We start from the raw sequence: 18,243 nt of genomic DNA, 5'->3' as shown, positions 1-18,243 counted from the left end.
GTCTGTCTAAATACTTACGGAGCTCAGGATATATACACTATTATCTAATATATTCCTAGGCACTACAAATTAAACTGCATTTGGAAACATTGATTAGATCTGAGACCTAGTCAATGTTTCCTATTTAGAAGGCAATTCTAGGCCAGAATGTTTTGAAGTTTTAAGACCAGGAGAATGTCATAAAAATGAACTAAAAATACAGGACTAAAGATACTAATATTGCATTATAGACTGAGATTAAACTATACAATGTATGACAAACAGCCACAACACTTTCCACATATGCTTACTGCGCAGTAAGAACAGACGATGAACAAGCTCATTTTTATGTTTTTATTGGTTTGATGTTTACATAGTAAATATCACAGCTGAGTTGTTAAGGGAGAGCCACAGATGAGTGACTGTATGTTCCACTAGCTATGAGGAAGAGCCTCATTCCAGACAAAAAGACCTGAAGGGGAAACATACTTGATCTTTAGCTACAATGAAAGGTAAAACCCTGGTTATAAAATAAAGTGTCATCAACATACAATAATACAAGAGGAGACAAAGAATTAATATAAATTGTTAAAACAAGTGAACAAAAGCACACATTGGCCCTAAAGGAAAAGTTTACAATAAAACTGTAGCCATGTAAATAATCGTAATATGTACATGGATTTGTGATTGGACAAAAGAGACCCTGCTGGTGTGGAATGATTCAGAAAGGTGTCAAATGAGATATTGCAGGGAAACATTAAACATTGCTGTAGATGCCAAACTGTCAAAGAGATACCTTGATAATTTGGATTTTAGTCTGGCATTTCAGCTTCATGAAACTGCAGATTAGCATTGTTAATGTATGGAACCAATGGGTAGCACGAACTAGCTTGCAGTTAGGTGTACTCATTGATGTCAATAAGGAATGCTAACAAAGCTAATACGCCATTTTAACCTGAAGGAACCTGAAGGGCAGCTTTATAAAGTTTTTACCCATAGTGGGACAAGTGCTTGGAAAAAACAAACTGTAACTCTAAATCTTAAGGTAACCTTTAAAGGAGACCATTGAGCTCATTGGTTGGCCATCCATGTCTGGTAGGATACTTCCTACCAAGTAGCTCGGCCAACACTTTGTTCCCTTTGAACTGAGAAGCAGCTCAGTTTCGATAAATTCTCTGCTGTCCTGGTAACTCCTTTGAGTTAAAAAACTTGAAGGTGCATATTCAGCATCAAGTCGGGGTTTCCTGAGGTTTTTCAGTGCAAATAAACTGCCAACAGAGCGAGGTACTGCTGGCTGGTAGCTGTATGTGCCGTGTCCTGGAGATGAGCACCATCGAAGACGACCTCGCCACAACCCTGGTCAGGGTTCGGTGTCTGGATCAGTTCTGGGGGGTGGAGTAGAAGGAGTGGTGCTGGTTGCTCTGGTCTGGGGGGTTGCTGGCGAACAGGAGGGGAGTGGTCTCCGATCCATACCAACTGGCACAGAGCAAGAGGGAGGGGAAGCAGAAATGAAAGTTGTACATCATTTGTGGAAAGTTGTGTGTATTGTGGTGTTTGTGGATTCTGACATGGTGAGTTTTAGTTAGTCATTTTCCTTCACAGAACATGGAAGACTTTTCACACTTCACTTTTTCTCAACTGAAAACTCTCACTTCTTGCTCTTACTATGCTATCACTATTGCTCTCTCCACCAACAATCCACAGCTGAATGCAATAAGTTCAGAAGTTCAGGCATGTTCTCTGGGGATGTTGAAAGGCATTCTGGGAAATGTAGGAAATCACTAATGGAAGCAGATGTAGATGAAGGTTGAGGGAAAGTGGGTACACCAAAAAGGTAAATTACAACACTTCATCACAAAATAACTCCTTCAATGCACTGAATATCATAGTTTGATGATATATAACAGCGCAGAAATATCTGAGAGTGGATTTCTCCTTTAAGACATTTTAGTGGCAGTTAGGATGAATTATAAGACCAATTTTGCAAACAAATCTCGAACATGAAAACAACTGTAAGCCTGCATGACTGGGCTGATTTCTCACTGGAAGAATAGCATACCAAGAAATTGCCTTTTTTGACCTCTAAAACTTGCCTTATTCAACTGTATTCAAGACTTTTCAAGGCCTTCTGTTTAGATAATATGATCTGAGACATTTGAAGACTTTCAGGTCCTGCCCTGTACTGCAGATATCACTGGGACAGCAAGAATCCTGTAAGTCCGGGATGGGTGTGCTGAACATACCTAGTGTGTGGATGTGAACTGCGTGACCAAGGAACAGGCGAGTCATCATTGCTCCCTTCAGGGTCATCGAAGAAATATGGGCGAGGTAGAACCCTGTTGTTGATGGCCATGGTGCTGACCTGGGGAGATCAGAAATAACACAGCTCAACGCGTGGATGTGGAAACTCCAACAGGGAGACAAACAGAAAGTAGACCTTTATTACTGCCATAATCCATAGAGATAAAGGGACAATAAAGTTTTTCAGACGCACTAACCACCTCTTGAGCAGGCCGCCGAACCCTGAAGATGAGAATGAGCAGACTGGTTGGCAGCAGTTCCCATATGAAGAGGATGGCGCCGAAGGCCAGGTAGCCCCTGTCTCCCAGCTCGCTGCGCAGGTCAGCCTACAGAGGAGGCAAGAAGAGCATGGGGTTATGAAGCTGTGTGTGTCCACCGGCATCGTCATCAGACAGGACTGTTTACTGTGAACCACCTGGATCTGCTATCAGGGCCTGCAAGTTCTGATCTTTGTGAAATTAACCTTTCTAGAAGATACATTGAAGGCCCAGATCTTTGGCCCCAATTTATAATAAGACTACCAAGAGACCCGCCTGGTAAGACTGTTTAAGTTATTTTGGTTAGTGTCTTTCATATTAAAAGAAGCAGCTCTATATCCCTAGTGGTCACTGTGCAAACTATATTAATTTTGCATGGTGTAATGTATGACCAAATGAGAAAGTGAAAATTGGGAAAGTATTTGCTCTACAATATGGCATAATTATCAAAAGTGATTTCTGGTCTGGCCAATTGCTTAATTTGTCCTATTGGGGCAAAAATATGGGAACCCCCACTACCCCCCCTCCCTCCTGAACAATGTCTTATACTGGCCAAAGTTGCTCTAACCCAAACACTAGATGAGTAGCAGTGTTCTAGCTGGTGAGGTGAGGTGAGGATTACCTGGTCAGAGATGTTGTACCAGTCGAAGTCGAACGACTCCACCCGGTGGCTCTGGGAGAGAATGAGGACGGCCAGGTTGTAGCAGGCCCGGCTGGCAAACAGCAGGATGACCGCTGCCCCCAACGCTGCCGTTCGGCACACTGTGGTCCCCTGCTCAGGTACAAATAACACCGTTAGCCTGGAACTACCTGGAGGAACTACTGAGGAGGGGTACGGACACCAACGGCGTAGCTTGACGCACCTTGCTGTTCAGGTAGGGGCTGGTGGAGTGCGAGTGTCGGGTCAGAAGCAGCAGCAAGGCGGCCAGGCACACCGCTTCCAGGATGAAGAGCAGGTCGTTGACTAGGACTCGAACCAGGACCAGCGTCCAGGTCCGCTCCCCCGACCCATAGCCGCCTCGCTCCCCGAGAGCCGCGCAAACCACGTTGACGCAGAGGAAGACGGTGCTCAACGCGCCGTACGCGCACCTTGCCATCCACCTTGGGAAGAAGGAAACCATAGCAGTGAATGAGTCAGAAGTCACACATAGGAGTCTCCATCTCAAGAGAATCAAGGTTAAAACAAGGGGAAATGTCAAAAAGGCCTATTTTACATTAGGTCTTTATTGTAGAGTGGAACTTACAGTCCTCTGTCCATCTGTGAGCTGTACATATCTCTCACTTTGAGCAACACCTGTGGCAGGAGAGGAAAATAAGCAACAGATGACTCATCAGAGAACAAGAAAGTGAAAGCAACAGAGATGCCACTTGTGCATCCTAAAAATGAGCTTGTCCAGTGTTTTCAGTCCTTCAAATGACTTAATAAGCTATCAGTTTTGACAGAGACAGCTATCAAAACAATGCTCCTATCCCTGCTGAAGGCTGTATTGCCCATCCACAATGCTGCTGGTGGCCTCATCAGAACAACTCCTGTTCCTTCCTCACCAGTCTCACCTGAGTAAAGTACAGGTTGATAAGGCTGAGCGTGAAGAACTGCAGACAGACGGGGAAGCAATACAGCAGCCAGTAGGCCGGAACGGGCAGGTGATTGGCCTCCAGAGCGTTGCGGAAGTAAAAGGAGAACAGGGTGGTGCGGAGGGCTGCCCAGAACAGGCACAGGAACAGAAAGACACTCTGGTAGCTGCACCTCTTGTGTCGGTAGAGGTAGAGAAGCCAGAGCTGGACGTACACCACCAGGAAGAGGCCGGCATACAGAGCGGTGTAGAGGATGGTGAAGCCGAGCTGGACCGACGGGGCGACCGCCGGACGCAGGGGGACCGGGGGAGGCGGAGTGGAGGAGTTGGGAGGAACAGCTGGTGTGACTAGAGCTTCCATTAGGGTGCAGGACTACCTAGTGCAGGGCTTAGTGGTGAGGAGTTCCCTCTTGAGGTGGGTTATTAGGAGCACATCTAAAAGCGTGCAAAATAAAAAGGCAGTGGTGTTAAAGAAGCCATGTTAGGGGCATCTGTGAAGCACCATCCATTGTGGTAGAGAAGTGATAGTCTACTCTTCTCAGCCTGAAGTGTTCACAAGGGAGACCTGAGAGCAAAAACAAATCCACATGTCAACAGGTCATGAACAAAGCAGACATTAAGATGGTTATTAGCTATATACAATGGCCTTATTATGAAATTATGCAGTGGTCACAGTATAGCTGGATGCTCTCTCACAGCATTGCATAACAAGCTAAATTAATCAAAGAAAACTTCAGTTGGATAACGTTAGCTGGTCTTGGTGTTCCAAATTCAGCATGTCAAATACAAATGTAGACAGTTAGCTACTTTTTTAACTGACTAATCGTAACAGTCTCCCGTGCCTGGCAATTCCCCTGACGCACTTGACTACAGCACAAAACAACACAAAAACAAGTAGTCGTGTGGTGTTACTTTAACAACACAGCTAAGCTAAATATTAGCGAACTGTAGTTGAATTATGTTAATGTTAACTATATCATACTGTCGTTCACTTCTTTCTTTGCTAGCTTGCAAGTAAGATTAAACATTTTAGCTGTCATTAATAATTTAACGCTGAAAACAGACCTTACTTGAGCTGAATGCTGAGCTTAGGTCGAGGAGTCCGGCAGACGACTGTAATCCTCTACTTCCGTATTCTGTCAACCTGCGTAACGTCTGATAGGCGGAGTCAGAATTTTAGATTATAACCGCCAATCAGCGACGACAGGAAATCGCGGTTTCTTCAATTTTCTGTTTACTTTTCTTGACAAGAGACTGTCTAAACACCAAAACAAAATCCGGCAGGCTATGCATAATTCACCGAGACTGTTAATTTCATAACGATAGCAAGTTGTCCAATGCAGACAATGTTTATCACTCGTCGTCATTATTCGCCATAGGGACGTGTATATATTAGTCTTACGTTACTAAACTACTCTTACGTTACGTTTCGTCCGTTAAGAACTGCATTAAAGTAGCCGAAGATGCCGATGGTACTACGAACAAGAAAATCCATCCATCTCAACTCTGCCGTTCAGGCGGACGAGGGACCAAAAACAGAGGGTTCAAAACCGAGGAGGTCTACGCGCCTGCATGGTAGACCTACGTTAGTGGAGGTGGGTATTTTTATTGCTAAGCTTTTCCGCCTCCTCTCTTCCTCCACACTGTACTGAAAATTCACAGCCACGTAGCTTGCTCGCTAACGTTAGCTGGCTAACTCCAGAGAGAAGGGAAAGAAAAAGACTGAGGAAGAGTGCCTAGAAAGCAGCTTGCCATTTGCTGCATAGTCATAGTAGCTGCCTCTATAGCTAGGTAACTATCATCACTTTTAATTATCTAACCTTAGCTTAGCTAATAAAAGATTGGTTTGTTTTATCGTGGATGTGAACCACTGCGTCCAGCCAATTGCTGCTAACTTACTACCAGCAAGGTAACGGTAATACATCATGGTAAGTTTTGATTCATCAAAGCACTGGGAGTGCATTTTATGTGAATAAGTTGACAGAAATATTTGCCTGTTTAATTAATCATTTCTTTTACTTTTTTTTTTTTGTTTTCTTTACCATTGTATGGTGATGAGTCATGATACAGCCATTACAGTTTCCTGAAGTTTCTTATCCCAACGTGGAATTCCATAATTTAGTGATGCTTTATCGTTAGACCTTTGCTTGCTCATTACTGAGAATATGAATGATCTGATCCTCCCAGGAGACGGATGAGTCAGACACTGAGTCTGTGCAGAGCCAAGTGATGGAGAGAGATGAGAGTCCCCCACCTCAGCTGGAAGAGGAAGTAGCTGAGGGGACAAGTGCTGTAAGTTGGGACTTTATTGTCACTGGCAGAGAGCCTAAACAAAGGAACCTTTTGTGGACAGATGTTGTTATGTATGGACAAAGAAATGCGTAGCTACCTAGATGTCTGGGTGTGGCAGACCTATTATTTATTTTGTCCCCTGGCTAGACAAATGATGTTATGTCTCTGTGCCTGCAGCATATAATCATCAGGAAACATATGCATGCTAGTGCAGAAGTATCTAGATCTTATTTACTATGCTTTTGAGCCACACATAAACGCTGGTGACAAGCCTCAATGCAGTTGCATCCAGTAAAATAGATAATGCAGCAAATTAAACACATAGAACTGTAGTTACATCACAGCATTCCATGTGGCCTAGCAGCACTTTAAAAATACACTAAGAAATTATCACCAAAACAAACATTTTTATGTTATACTGAACTAGGTTATTGCAGGTGTTAGTTCTATTTTCAGTCTCTGGGTTAGAGGGCACCCCCTCTAAGCCTGTGCTTAGAGGGATGATACATAGACAAATTGTTTTCATAGATACAGGAGATACATTTTTTTTTCTACAATAGCACAATTTTAGTAAAGTTATCTTTTCCTCAGGAGTTGAAGTCCTGTAGTGTCCTGTTGGACCGTCTCAGACCTGAAGAGGACGCTGCAAAACAAGAGCTTGAGGAGAAAGAAGACATGAGCCGCAAAAGTGGGAAGACACCTGTCTCTCGAATCCCTACTTTTCACAGCGGCAAAAAACGACCCACCGGCGGCAGCCACAACACGGAGCTGCCTCTTTCCAAAAAAGATGCCATCAGCCATGTGGCGCAGCCTCCCGAAAAAGCCGGAGGTGGAGGCGTGGAGGTTTTGAAGTCCAAACTGCCCGGTGTCAGAGAAACGGCACTTCCTCTACCGTCAGTCCGCCTCCCCAAAGTCGGCCCTGAAGCCCCTTCTTCCTTCAGCAACGCAGAACAAGCCGCCGCGTCAGCCCACAGCTCCCTAATTTCTACACCCAAGAGTTGGACAGAGGAGTCTGAGTCTGCGCAGCACCTTCTCATGACCGTAAGCCCTAGGCCCGCCCTCAGGGTAGAGCTAGGGGACTACGCCTCGGAAAAAGAAGCCGACATCACCCCAGACGAGGAGGACTTCCACGAGGACTTCCTCAGCCAGACGCCGCAGGAAGACGCGGGAGAGAAGGGCGAGGACAAGGTCGAAAGCAGGATTAGCCTCGCCGGCTCCGGTGACAATGCGAGATCAGAGCCTGAAGAGATCAGGCAGGGTCAGGCGGACGAGGAGAAGCTGAGCCAGGTGAAGGCTATCGCGGATGAAGAACCGCCATGGGAGGTGGAGCCGACGAAGTCTAGTCTCGTAGCCGAAGAGGATGACGGGTCATCATCAGACGTTCAGTGCGTAGATGATTCGGCAGGCGAAGAGTCCGGTGTTGGGAGTGTCCATGAATCAGAGGAAGTGAAGGTCCATCATGAACAGTATACAGGCCAGGGGAGCGCTCCCTCAAAGTCCTCAAGTCTTGCAGAGAAAAGCGCAGATACGGATGAATCAACCTCTCCTGCAGTACCAAACAAACCAGCCAAAGCTAAGTCAAGCCAGTCAGCAAAGGTGAGTTGTGCTGTTCTATTTGGCTAATAGATTCCATTAATGTCTATGATATTGGTTTCTTTCTCTTGGCCTTGTAGCAGTCTAACAAAGTCAGTCATATAAAATGGAATTTGACCACACCCTGCTGTAATAGCTATGGAATGCAATACAATCCTAAACTGTTTCCCAGTCTCTTGTCAAGTTGTGGCGATGGCTTTTCCCCATCTCTTGATGAAGCTATATAACATCAGTTCTGCTTCTGTATTTTGCAGAGCTCGGCATGCTCCAGTTTCGCCCTCTTCTGCCTTCTGCCCACCACCTTGCTGCTTTTCGGAGGGTTTGGTCAGCATGTCTGGCACTACGGGCTCCCCATGTCCGTGGCCCACCTCATGGCTCAGCTGGAGCTGCACTGGCTGGAGGGCTTTGGCCTAATACCAGAGCCTTGTAGCTCTGATTGTCGGTGAGAAAATATCAACAAAGTGTCACTAAATCCAATCTGTTTTGTTCTTTAGAGTGTTATACAAATTAGAAGCTGTGGAAGTCACCATAGTTACCAGGCTATTTGTGGTTTTTCAGGAGAGTATGTGATGTATGTGATTTTTATCATGAACAGAGAGTCCTTTTATTCTATTGGGAAAAAAAAATCCCAAAACTATTTCTCAGGCTTTTGGTTTTGAGAAATTGGAGGCAGAATATCTTCGCAAAACTAACCCTTTCTCTGAAAAACCACATGCGGTAATACATTCTAAACCCTTTCCTGTTTCATAGCATTATTATATTGTAGGATTTGAATATGATCTTGAAAAAAAATGCTTTTCAGTCTGACTGTCTTTCACTAGCATTGTTAACAGATGCTAATAATTTGTATTTCATACTTCTAACATTCCAATAACCAAAACACTGACACAGCTGCTTTCTGGGTGGAGCAACACCCTTCATTCAGTTCTACGCCAGTACAACCACAGTCTTCTACTGTAGCCCACTGAGCAGCTCCACTGGAGCAGTTGGGAGGTTTAGTTTCCTTGCTGCTAGTTGTTGAGGAAGGGGAGAGTGTTACTCATTCACTTTCCCTGCCCAGATTTCCCCAGTCAGTCCAGGATTTAATGTAACAGTGTTTAAGTCCAGACACTCACTCTTCGATGCAGTTTCCAGTCTTTTAGTGTTTCCTACCAAAAGGTGTGTGACATGAAATCATACATATTTAAGAGGCAAAATATTACATTTTTTATTAAAGAGTGTGGATTTTGCCACTGTTACACCAAGGTTGTGGTCATGTAAGTACTCCCAGTTCATGTTAAACCAGATAGGCTTCTTAAAAACCTGACCGGTCCTTATCTGAGGTGCTGCCTGGATTGAATGTGGCGTATGAATGTTGTATCTTGAGTTGCTCTCTCTCTCTCCCGTTTAGAGTGCGTCTGGTGGAGAGCATCCCCGAGGGTCTTTACCCATCTGCTCCCTCGTCCCTGCCGAGCATCTCAGACAGCTGGCTCAGTCTGCTGGGCAAGGCCAACAGCTCGGTCCACATCGCCGCTTTCTACTTCACGCTCCGAGCCACCGATTTGGAGCTCACCGAGCCCACTGACTCTCAGGTCAGTACAGTGGCATGCCTTGGTCTTGTAGTCACTTCACCTGAATCCCAGTACTTTATAAACACCTAATATGTGTGATATGATTCCTATACGTTTTGCAGGGAAGAAAGGTCTTTGAGCAGCTGATGCGACTTGAATCCAAAGGTGTGAAACTTCAGATTGCCGTCAACGCCCCCCAGACTTCAATTCGGGACACAGCGGAATTGGCTGCCACAGGTACAATCTACTGTCTTTGTGGAGCTCATTGTGTGGTCTTACTGTTGTTGTGTGTGCCCCAAATTAAAGCTGCACTAGGCAAGGTTTTCATGTAGAAATGCACCCGTCTTATCAGCCTAAATCACAAAGTGGGGCTGCAACATCCCCACTATTTGAGACCCTGTAGATTTGCCCTATTCCACATGACATTCTGGCATCAGTATGGAGATTTCTCCACCCACAGTAAGAGACAAATCGAACTTGAGAGCAACACAGAAATTGTGTCGGGGGGTTTCATCGCTCATTATGTGTTTCTCAGGTGCAGAGATCCGAGAGGTAGATCTCCAGTCCGTGACTGGAGGTATCGTCCACACCAAGCTGTGGGTGGTGGATCAAAAGCACCTCTATGTGGGTAGCGCCAACATGGACTGGCGCTCTCTAAGCCAGGTATGGTCTAAGGCTAAGCAGTGACCATGCTTAGAGTGGCTATGAAAAGGTATAGACATGTTGTCTGATTGTTCCATAGTCTAGATTAAAGGCAAAAGGCGATTGAACATTTGTGATCAGAGCACCTAAACAGACAGCAGGGTCTGTTTTCACTTTGTGTACTTAGCTGTCATGGAATTGTTGGGTGAACTGTCAAGCCTATAGTGTTATTCATTTGTATTTTTATGATAATATTACTCTTACATAGGGTAGTGCTGTATCAACTGAATGGAGTCAGCAGTGCAAGTTTTTGTTAATGTTTGCTTTGTTCTTTCTATTTTATAGTACTTTGCATATATTCCATCCAAATATATCAAAGTATGCTAAATGCAAAGGAAAATCAAGAAATGTATGTGAGGATTTAGAATACCAGAATATACAAAGTTTGTGTTTGTGTCATTATCATACTCATGTGTATTCATACTTGATCTTTAGGTTGTAGTTATGCAATTTGTATAAGATTTTCTCTTCAAAATTATTCTCATTTGACCTCTTTTTACTGTTATATCTGATATCAAGATATTTAGGCTACATCCCAATGGGATTTTAGAGAGTAGGGTGGGTTTTGTGTCAGAATGCTGAAGCACTGATTAAAATATGAAGCTGTGACAGAATGAACACGCACACTCTGATGTTTGTTTAACCCAGGTGAAGGAGGTTGGGCTGTCAGTGGAGGACTGCAGCTGCCTGGCTCTGGACGCGTCTCGAATCTTTGGGGTGTACTGGAACATCGGCGGTGGGGTGAATGGTTCCCTGCCCCCTTACTGGCCTGCCCGCCTCTCTGCCCTGTCCAGCTCCCAGCAGCCCCTGCGGCTCAAGTTCAACGGAGTGCCTGCACACGTCTACCTGTCTGTAAGTTCAGTGCTACTAAAGCCAATTCCACTGCTTTTTGTAGGAAGTGGATTGTTTTTAGCTATTTAAGACCTATTTCACAATTTACACTAAAGACATTGACAAAATGTACATTCAATAAAGATAAATCATAATCATCTTTATGAAATGTATTATATATATTCCCAATTAATTAATCACATATAAGCACCTCAAGCGGAGAGGTGTAACCTAAATTGTGGTAATCTGAATAAGAATGAAAAATAACAACATTCAGTGCAACATTCTTCTTTTTACTCTATTTTGGGTAGATGAGTGGTTCAGTCTAAATGTGAACATTACTTAGTCAGTGTGTCAGAAATCTGTACAGGACAGTTTTTTTTTTTGTTTTTTTTCTTTTTTTCAGGTGGGAAATCAGCCTAGTCATGCAGATCTATATTTTGATTGGGTCAAAGTTATGTTTTAATGTCATTACATTTATCTCGATTGCAAAATTGTATTTATATGTCATTGTAAATGGCATTAAAAAGTTCTTGGCATTTTCCCTATTCTGATTTGGTGAACAAATTACGCACGGAACCGTTTCAAATTCACTTCCGTGAAACCGATCTGACGGTACTTAGTTGTGATCCAGTCTCCCCAGTTCCTCCTGTGATCCTGTGTGTCTGGTTTCAGAGCGCCCCTCCACAGATTTCAGCCCGCGGCCGCGCAGACGACCTCACCTCCATCCTCTCTGTCATCGCCGACGCCCAGAAGTTCATTCACATCTCTGTTATGGACTATCTTCCTCTGTCTCAGTACACACAGCCACTCAGGTGACTGGCTACATTCAACTCACACACCAAGAGTGTTTACTACTGCATTCTTATGTACATTCGCTGTTATTCTTACAGACTTATTTGTGTCAGCTGACCACCTAGAAAGCGTTGCCTACCGAAAGCTTTGATACAATAAAGTGTGTTGGTTTCCTGCTCTCAGGTTCTGGCCTGCCATCGACTCGGCCCTGCGTGCTGCAGCCTGCACCAGAGGAGTGGAGGTCAAGCTCCTGGTCAGCTGCTGGCAGCACTCGCCAGCCGCCATGTTCGTCTTCCTGCAGTCCCTGCTGGTGCTCAACAGGCCTCCACTCAAATGTGACATCAACGTGGTGTGTTGGATGTTTTATTGTCTGAAAATTTGATGCCTGGAGTGTTTACATGAATAAAAATGTTGACAAAATGCTCACTCAAACAGCTGAAACAGACCAAGTGAGCTCTTTACTGCCACATCAACACAGAGCACACTTGCTTTTTTTGACTGTTAATACCTAGACTCTGTGAATTCCTATATTGCACTTAGCACAATAGTGACATGTCCTGTTTCAACAGACAACAAAATGACTGGAACTATAAGAAGTTGATTCTGATTGGTGATTGTCTTGCTTTTCACTGTGCTAACCTTAGTTTCTGTGTTTGTGCAGAAAGTGTTTGTGGTGCCTTCAACATCGGAGCAGAGCAAGATTCCGTTTGCACGAGTCAATCACGCCAAGTACATGGTGACCGACAGAGTCGTCTATATCGGTACGCTGTCACTATACACACAGCAACGCCTCATACACACTCAGCGTTTGAAATGTTTTGAGAGCTGTTTTGGCTCTTCAAACCATCACATCCACACTTTTTTTACATTGAACCACCTAGGATCTGGTGTTGGAAACAGTTAAAGGGTTTTAGCTGCAATTTAGCTGAAATATTATCCTCTATCATGTCATAGACCCATGCACAACGCTTAAACATAAATCCAAACATTGAGAAAGTAAATTACAGTGGCAATGGTAGATTATTTGGCTATACTATGATATCCCTCCACTACATTTAAAATGTGCATTAAGGTTTCATTTCAATAAGCTTTGAGGAAAGATCCATATCCATGATAAGTCTCGGCTCAACTTGATTGCTACTGGCTTTTAAAAGTCCAGCAGATAATTTTCACCACTAGCTGAAACTCAGCAGGATAGAGCAAAAATTGCATACTATTACAAACCCCTCAGTATATTGATATATTATTACACACACAATTTTCATGGCACACAACTTCTGTGACCCATTCCTAATTGGCCAAGTCAGCGCATTTAAAACGATGAGCGCATGCCCATCATCCATCCAGTTCAGTCATCTCATTTGTGGGTTAAAGTGACTGTAGACAGGTTATTATTTGATTTGATTTAGTTGAAAACTTAAAAAATGCTTAAAGCATAAATAACATCAAGAATATTATTATAAATCCAGAGACTTGTTTCCACTGTGGTCCATAATGTGGTGGTGAGAATGTAAACTGAGCTGTGTGAGAACCGAATGAAGGCTTCCCCAAACCAACGATAACTATGGCTATCATAGCTGAAATGCAAAATAAGTTAACTTTGTTATTTCATAATCCTGTTACTTTGGTTAACTCCTAAAGGAATAAATTGTTAGAATCAGAAGCTTAGAAGAAGCTCCCTGTTGCATCTTCATCACATCTTAAAGAGTATCAAGTACTAGAAGTGACACTAACCTTGGCTCTACCCAGTGCAAACTAACTTGTGTGTGTGTGTGTGTGTGCTGCTCTGTCCACAGGGACGTCCAACTGGTCGGAGAACTACTTCACCCACACGGCCGGTGTGGGCTTGGTGGTGAACCAGACCGGCTCGGCAGTTGGCAAAGGCCAGTCGACTCTACAGAGCCAGGTAGAGCAGCTCTTCCTCCGAGACTGGAGCTCACAGTACGCCGTCGCGCTCTCCGATGGCGACGTGGACGTTTGCCCTCACCACCGACACTGAAGGGGTTTGTTTACTAGAGCATCTTGCATATCGCAACCACTTGAACTTGATTTGCGCGCACGCGGAAACAGTAGGCTTCCTATACTGCATTAATGAAATATTTGATTGCCCTGTTCTATGGTTATGGCTGTCATTTTACTGTATATATTTGCGTTTTTATATTGGGCAGAGTTCGCATACATGTTTACCGTCATGCTGTTCTGTTTTGACAGTTCTCTTACGCTGAGAATGACTGGCATTTGAAATGACTGGCATTTGAGTCGAGGCATGTGTAACCAATAAGGGAAAAATACTGTGTACAATTTGACTAATACTGTTTCATGCCTGGAGCATTCTGTATATTGCCCTCAAAATGTCTGTGCCAAGCTTTATCAGTCTCTCGTGTAGGAAATAAAACATTTCCAAAGATGTACATAACTCTACGGCTCTGTTTACACTGTTGAAAACAGCAAAGTGATGTCAGTCCATCAGTATCAGATTCTTTTAATTCCCAGATCCCAGGTAAATGGAGAGATTACTGGTTGGTTATCATTAACAAGTTCTTTTGATGGTACTGAAATCAATAGGGGTGCTATGTGCAGCCAAACAAAGACTGAGACATTGCTGATGTGCTGATAAAGGGTTGAAATGGATTAAAACGAAAAAACTGATCATAGCCTTGTCGTCATACTGACTCTTAAACATATGACTGTCCACTGATTTAATCACACGCTCCTGGAAATGACTCAGGTTGCGGTGCATCATCTGCCTGGAAATCCATCAGAAATGTCAATTCATTCAACCTTTGCCTTGTAGCTTGTATTCACATTAGGCTGCAGAGATAAGCACTGTATTTAAACCACAAAAAGGAAAGGTCCATTACAAAGAACAAAATGTACAGAGCAATGAAGGACTGTACATACTTGAAAAACTGGCCTTATTCATCACCATTTACGTTTCATCAGACGCATGAAGGAATCGTTTTACCATCTCACCTCCACACAGCTTTCACTTGTTCCTGGGCCAAAATGTCCTGGTGATTGTCAGACTTATTCTTGTAATGGATTAACTAGTTTAGTTGATTTATCTGCTAATTCCTAAGGAAAACGTCCCATTCTTCAATCACTATATGACAAAATTCAATCACTTGAAAGTGAATGAGAATGTAAGATGTGTATTGGCATGTCATCTATGATGTTGCCATGTGCCAATTTCCCCATATTTTCTCCAAGTTACTTTCTGGAAGGAGACAAAGGGCATGTGTGGAGTAAATTGATAAAAATGATGACAAAAAAACAATACTGTACTGTCTTCCTAAGGCAGAAGAGAGGATGGTGGACGAAAAGAGCAGTGGCTTTTGGTCCAATAGGACACACCTATACTTAAGTCAAGAAAAACCCTAGTGAAGTGCCATTATGGTGAGATATAGTCTCATCAACAATCATCCTCCCAGCCTTCACAATGAAAGACTGAACAAAAAACCCACAGATAAAATCACTCCAGTTTTATATTCCTTTATTTTCAGAGTTAAAACTTGAAATGACATACTACCTAAAGCAACCACTTGGCAGTAGCAAAACTATATCAGTCATCCACAAAGGCATGAAAATCATATGGCAAATGTCTATTTAAAAAAACAAAAAAAATCAAGATTTTACCATATCCAACAAAATATTTAAATAAAAAGCAAATAGGCTAGATGGGAAAACAGAAAAACTAGAACTGATGTTGCATTTAGATCATTTTGTAGCTGATCGTTTTTTCCCACATCACTGAAAATATCACAGTGGCAGTTACAGATGATGTCATTTCACTCCTGGCTAACAACACTGCTATGTGTGAGACGGCAGCGATGTGCCAGACTCTCTCTCATCCTCCCTCCATCCAGCCATCTCTGCTCCAGGAGTGTAGAGGAAGAAGGGACAATGGAAGGTGAATGAAGACACCAAACGCACTTCCACTCATGGAGTCGAACAGAAACAACTGGAAAAAGTGTGGCGTCTTTCTCTATAGGCCTCAGCCAGTAACGGCAGCCATCCCAGCTCCGTTCACATCCATGGGAAGAAGGCTTGAAGCGGTGGGAGCATCGACTCGGCTTCCTGGCTTCATTCCATGGAGAGCTGCACACTCTCCGTCTGGCCCTGCTGGTCGAATTTCCTGGCTAGGAAACAAGACAGAGGAGAGCAGAACAGATTCATTTACCTCAAAATGGTCAAGGATAACACAACATGTCTTCCCACAACAGTCTTTGGCCTCAAAAACATAGACAAAGACACTGATGACACTTATGATGCCTGCCTAAAACAGACAAATTACAACTGCAAGCAGATCATCTCAAAACAGTATTACAGTTCAGACTTTCTTCGTCATACCAAAACAATAAATAGTAAACATAACATTTTTACTCAGGCGCTCAAACAGCCACTAACATTTGCTTTAAATGGGCATTAAGTAATCTATAACCTTTATCAACCTCTATTGGTGATCAGTAGGAATTGCAACATCAACAGAAGTTGTCTCTAGTCATAGCATTCCAATGATGTCACATGCATTTCCTACCAATATGGTTACAGTCCCCTGTTAATTTATTATAGAAACATATCCTTTGCTCCAGAGTACAAAAAGATGCATAGGTCAATTCTAGATGTAAATCTCTGTATGTAGGTTTTGTGTTGTGGTCAGCTTTGTATTGAGCTCAGTCTGGTAGAGATGCAGTTGCACCTTCAGCCTGTCTAATTCATAGTCAAACAAATGGAACATAACTAGACTCAGAAGGCAGATTGAACTTCTCACACAGGGAGGACTTCAGACTGGAAATTGTCTCCTGCAATTTTTGCCCAATCCTGTCAATATTGGCCTAGCCTCGTCCCTGAATCCTTCACTTTCCAAATCCAACCCAACATATTGTGTGTGGTGTAAACTGCGACACTCACCCAGAGAATACATCTCCAGCTGCTGCCGCAGGCGGACCTTCTGCAGACTGTCGTAGAAGTTGGGCTCCGGGCTGCTGCCGACGGTGGGAGGCAGAGCGAAGATACGCATGATCTTCCTCTTGTTTCTGAATGACACACACAGAGAGTGAGTGTGAGAGAGAACATTATGCCAAACACACAGACCTCTGAAAATGACTTCTGAATCGTTACATCCGATACTCCAAGCAGTATTTTATATAACTCGTTCGCCTACTCCCACAATAAAAGTTATAATATATATCGCAATAAATACTGTTTGGTGGGTCGAATGTATGCCGAATCTACCCGAAGCCCACCACGATTCTTAAAAGCCTTAAGTCATGTTATACGAGATAAGCGCGTTTGCCTGTAAGCAAGGAAACATTACAATGCCAGATTTTGGAATGGAGATCGGCGTGACCATCTCTCCTTACGAGAGAAAACGGCGAGGGAAGGGTGTGAGGTAGGGAGAGACAACCATACGTCTTTGCTGTACCTCTAACGATGCAATGTCAGCTGAAGTTATAAAGTGTAGGGTGAATTACAAATGTTAAACGGTCCTTACTTTCTGGCATACATCAGCAGGCCGAAGCTAACCAGGATAACCAGCAGGTAGACATTGGTGGCCTCATTCCAGGCTTCGTGCACCGAGTAATCTAAAGACTCGGGCTCGTGACCGCCCATTGCTAGTCAACAAGTACGGAAGAATTCTGAAATATTAGCAAGTAAACAAAATTATTCGACGCAATTTAATCAGCCTGTATCTCTCGTTAATTCACGGGACAAACGCACAGTGTAAACATAACACAGGCGTCACTTCCGCAGTGGTTCGTCGTCGTCTTCTTTCAGTTTTATGGTAGCTATGTTTCCTCCCTCTGCTGCCCTCTATCAGGCCGCGCGGGTACTGTATTTAGTACAATGGAAATACTGTAAGAGTACATGCATCTATTCCAGGCTTTAGAACGCAGTATTTCACACATGGACATACACATGGTGCAACAATGGATTATATTATAGCTGACATCGGGTATATCTGTTCAACAAGAAAATGTTACAAGTTCAAAAGCTTTTGCACTGGAGTTGTTTGTCTCACCATTTCACTTGAAAAATTCCTTACTTAACTACCAAAGTACCAACTTGTTATTCCATACATTCCCCGACTTTCCATATCTGTGTAGGAACCATTTTCTTTCATTCATTCATTCATTCATTCATCCATCCATCCATTCGTCCGTTCGTCCGTCCCTCCGTTCGTTCATGCATTCGTTCGTTCATTCATTCATTCATTCATTCATTTCTTGCTGCACATTCCATTCCATTCCCTCAAACATATGCTAATGAGCAAGAGAGCAAAGGTGCAATCCATGACTGCACCCTGACATGGATCATCCAGTGGTGGTCATTATTATTGGTTATTCATTGATTCATTGATGCATTCAT

At 43.5% G+C, this 18,243-nt stretch overlaps 3 protein-coding genes across 7 annotated transcripts; 1 reads left to right on the top strand and 2 right to left on the bottom strand.

Annotated features, from left to right (window-relative positions):
* Positions 1 to 319: 319 nt before the first annotated feature.
* Positions 320 to 5,216, bottom strand: gpr137 (G protein-coupled receptor 137). Of its 3 annotated transcripts, none has more exons than XM_078289117.1 (8): positions 5,177 to 5,216; positions 4,092 to 4,546; positions 3,782 to 3,831; positions 3,401 to 3,638; positions 3,160 to 3,309; positions 2,481 to 2,606; positions 2,223 to 2,341; positions 320 to 1,455 (listed from the first exon to the last, which is right to left on the bottom strand). In XM_078289117.1, exons 2-8 carry the CDS (start codon positions 4,470 to 4,472, stop codon positions 1,359 to 1,361), a joined length of 1,161 nt encoding a protein of 386 aa, XP_078145243.1. In that variant the 5' UTR covers positions 4,473 to 4,546; positions 5,177 to 5,216; the 3' UTR covers positions 320 to 1,358. The 3 variants fall into 3 exon arrangements, with proteins under 3 accessions (XP_078145243.1, XP_071783279.2, XP_071783280.2); XM_071927178.2 differs by having other exon boundaries at positions 4,092 to 4,676; positions 5,177 to 5,210; XM_071927179.2 differs by lacking the exon at positions 5,177 to 5,216 and adding an exon at positions 4,645 to 4,669.
* Positions 5,217 to 5,386: 170 nt separating this feature from the next.
* On the top strand, positions 5,387 to 14,443 carry pld7 (phospholipase D family, member 7). 3 transcript variants are annotated; one of them, XM_071927182.2, is made up of 12 exons: positions 5,387 to 5,706; positions 6,299 to 6,403; positions 6,995 to 7,999; positions 8,251 to 8,438; positions 9,387 to 9,567; positions 9,669 to 9,783; positions 10,082 to 10,209; positions 10,897 to 11,100; positions 11,755 to 11,894; positions 12,058 to 12,223; positions 12,536 to 12,635; positions 13,671 to 14,443. In XM_071927182.2, exons 1-12 carry the CDS (start codon positions 5,575 to 5,577, stop codon positions 13,871 to 13,873), a joined length of 2,667 nt encoding a protein of 888 aa, XP_071783283.1. In that variant the 5' UTR covers positions 5,387 to 5,574; the 3' UTR covers positions 13,874 to 14,443. The 3 variants fall into 3 exon arrangements, with proteins under 3 accessions (XP_071783283.1, XP_071783285.1, XP_071783284.1); XM_071927184.2 differs by lacking the exon at positions 5,387 to 5,706 and adding an exon at positions 5,805 to 5,902; XM_071927183.2 differs by lacking the exon at positions 5,387 to 5,706 and adding an exon at positions 5,916 to 6,039.
* Positions 14,444 to 15,350: 907 nt separating this feature from the next.
* On the bottom strand, positions 15,351 to 17,637 carry smim19 (small integral membrane protein 19). The gene is made up of 3 exons (XM_071927201.2): positions 17,369 to 17,637; positions 16,786 to 16,910; positions 15,351 to 16,013 (listed from the first exon to the last, which is right to left on the bottom strand). The coding sequence occupies exons 1-3, from the start codon at positions 17,485 to 17,487 to the stop codon at positions 15,958 to 15,960; spliced, it is 300 nt and encodes a 99-aa protein (XP_071783302.1). The 5' UTR covers positions 17,488 to 17,637; the 3' UTR covers positions 15,351 to 15,957.
* Between the last annotated feature and the right edge of the window lie 606 nt (positions 17,638 to 18,243).

The sequence above is a fragment of the Centroberyx gerrardi genome, chromosome 16 (genome assembly GCF_048128805.1).
Source record: "Centroberyx gerrardi isolate f3 chromosome 16, fCenGer3.hap1.cur.20231027, whole genome shotgun sequence".
Classification (NCBI taxonomy): domain Eukaryota; kingdom Metazoa; phylum Chordata; class Actinopteri; order Beryciformes; family Berycidae; genus Centroberyx; species Centroberyx gerrardi.
The sequence above is the reverse complement of the archived record's forward strand: the minus strand, read 5'-3'. Positions and strand labels throughout refer to the sequence as shown.

Bases quoted from the DNA above. Each gene is read 5' to 3' on its own strand.
- gpr137 (XM_078289117.1), bottom strand. From the start codon at position 4,472: ATGGAAGCTCTAGTCACACCAGCTGTTCCTCCCAACTCCTCCACTCCG. The intron at 2,342-2,480 runs GTGGTTAGTGCG...TGATCTCCCCAG, and splicing joins TTCGGCGGCCTGCTCAAGAG to GTCAGCACCATGGCCATCAA. The intron at 1,456-2,222 runs GTATGTTCAGCA...GCTCTGTGCCAG, and splicing joins AGTTCACATCCACACACTAG to TTGGTATGGATCGGAGACCA.
- pld7 (XM_071927182.2), top strand. From the start codon at position 5,575: ATGCCGATGGTACTACGAACAAGAAAATCCATCCATCTCAACTCTGCC. The intron at 8,000-8,250 runs GTGAGTTGTGCT...TGTATTTTGCAG, and splicing joins AGTCAAGCCAGTCAGCAAAG to AGCTCGGCATGCTCCAGTTT. The intron at 11,895-12,057 runs GTGACTGGCTAC...TCCTGCTCTCAG, and splicing joins CAGTACACACAGCCACTCAG to GTTCTGGCCTGCCATCGACT.
- smim19 (XM_071927201.2), bottom strand. From the start codon at position 17,487: ATGGGCGGTCACGAGCCCGAGTCTTTAGATTACTCGGTGCACGAAGCC. The intron at 16,911-17,368 runs GTAAGGACCGTT...TGTGTCATTCAG, and splicing joins CTGCTGATGTATGCCAGAAA to AAACAAGAGGAAGATCATGC. The intron at 16,014-16,785 runs GTGAGTGTCGCA...CTTGTTTCCTAG, and splicing joins GCTGGAGATGTATTCTCTGG to CCAGGAAATTCGACCAGCAG.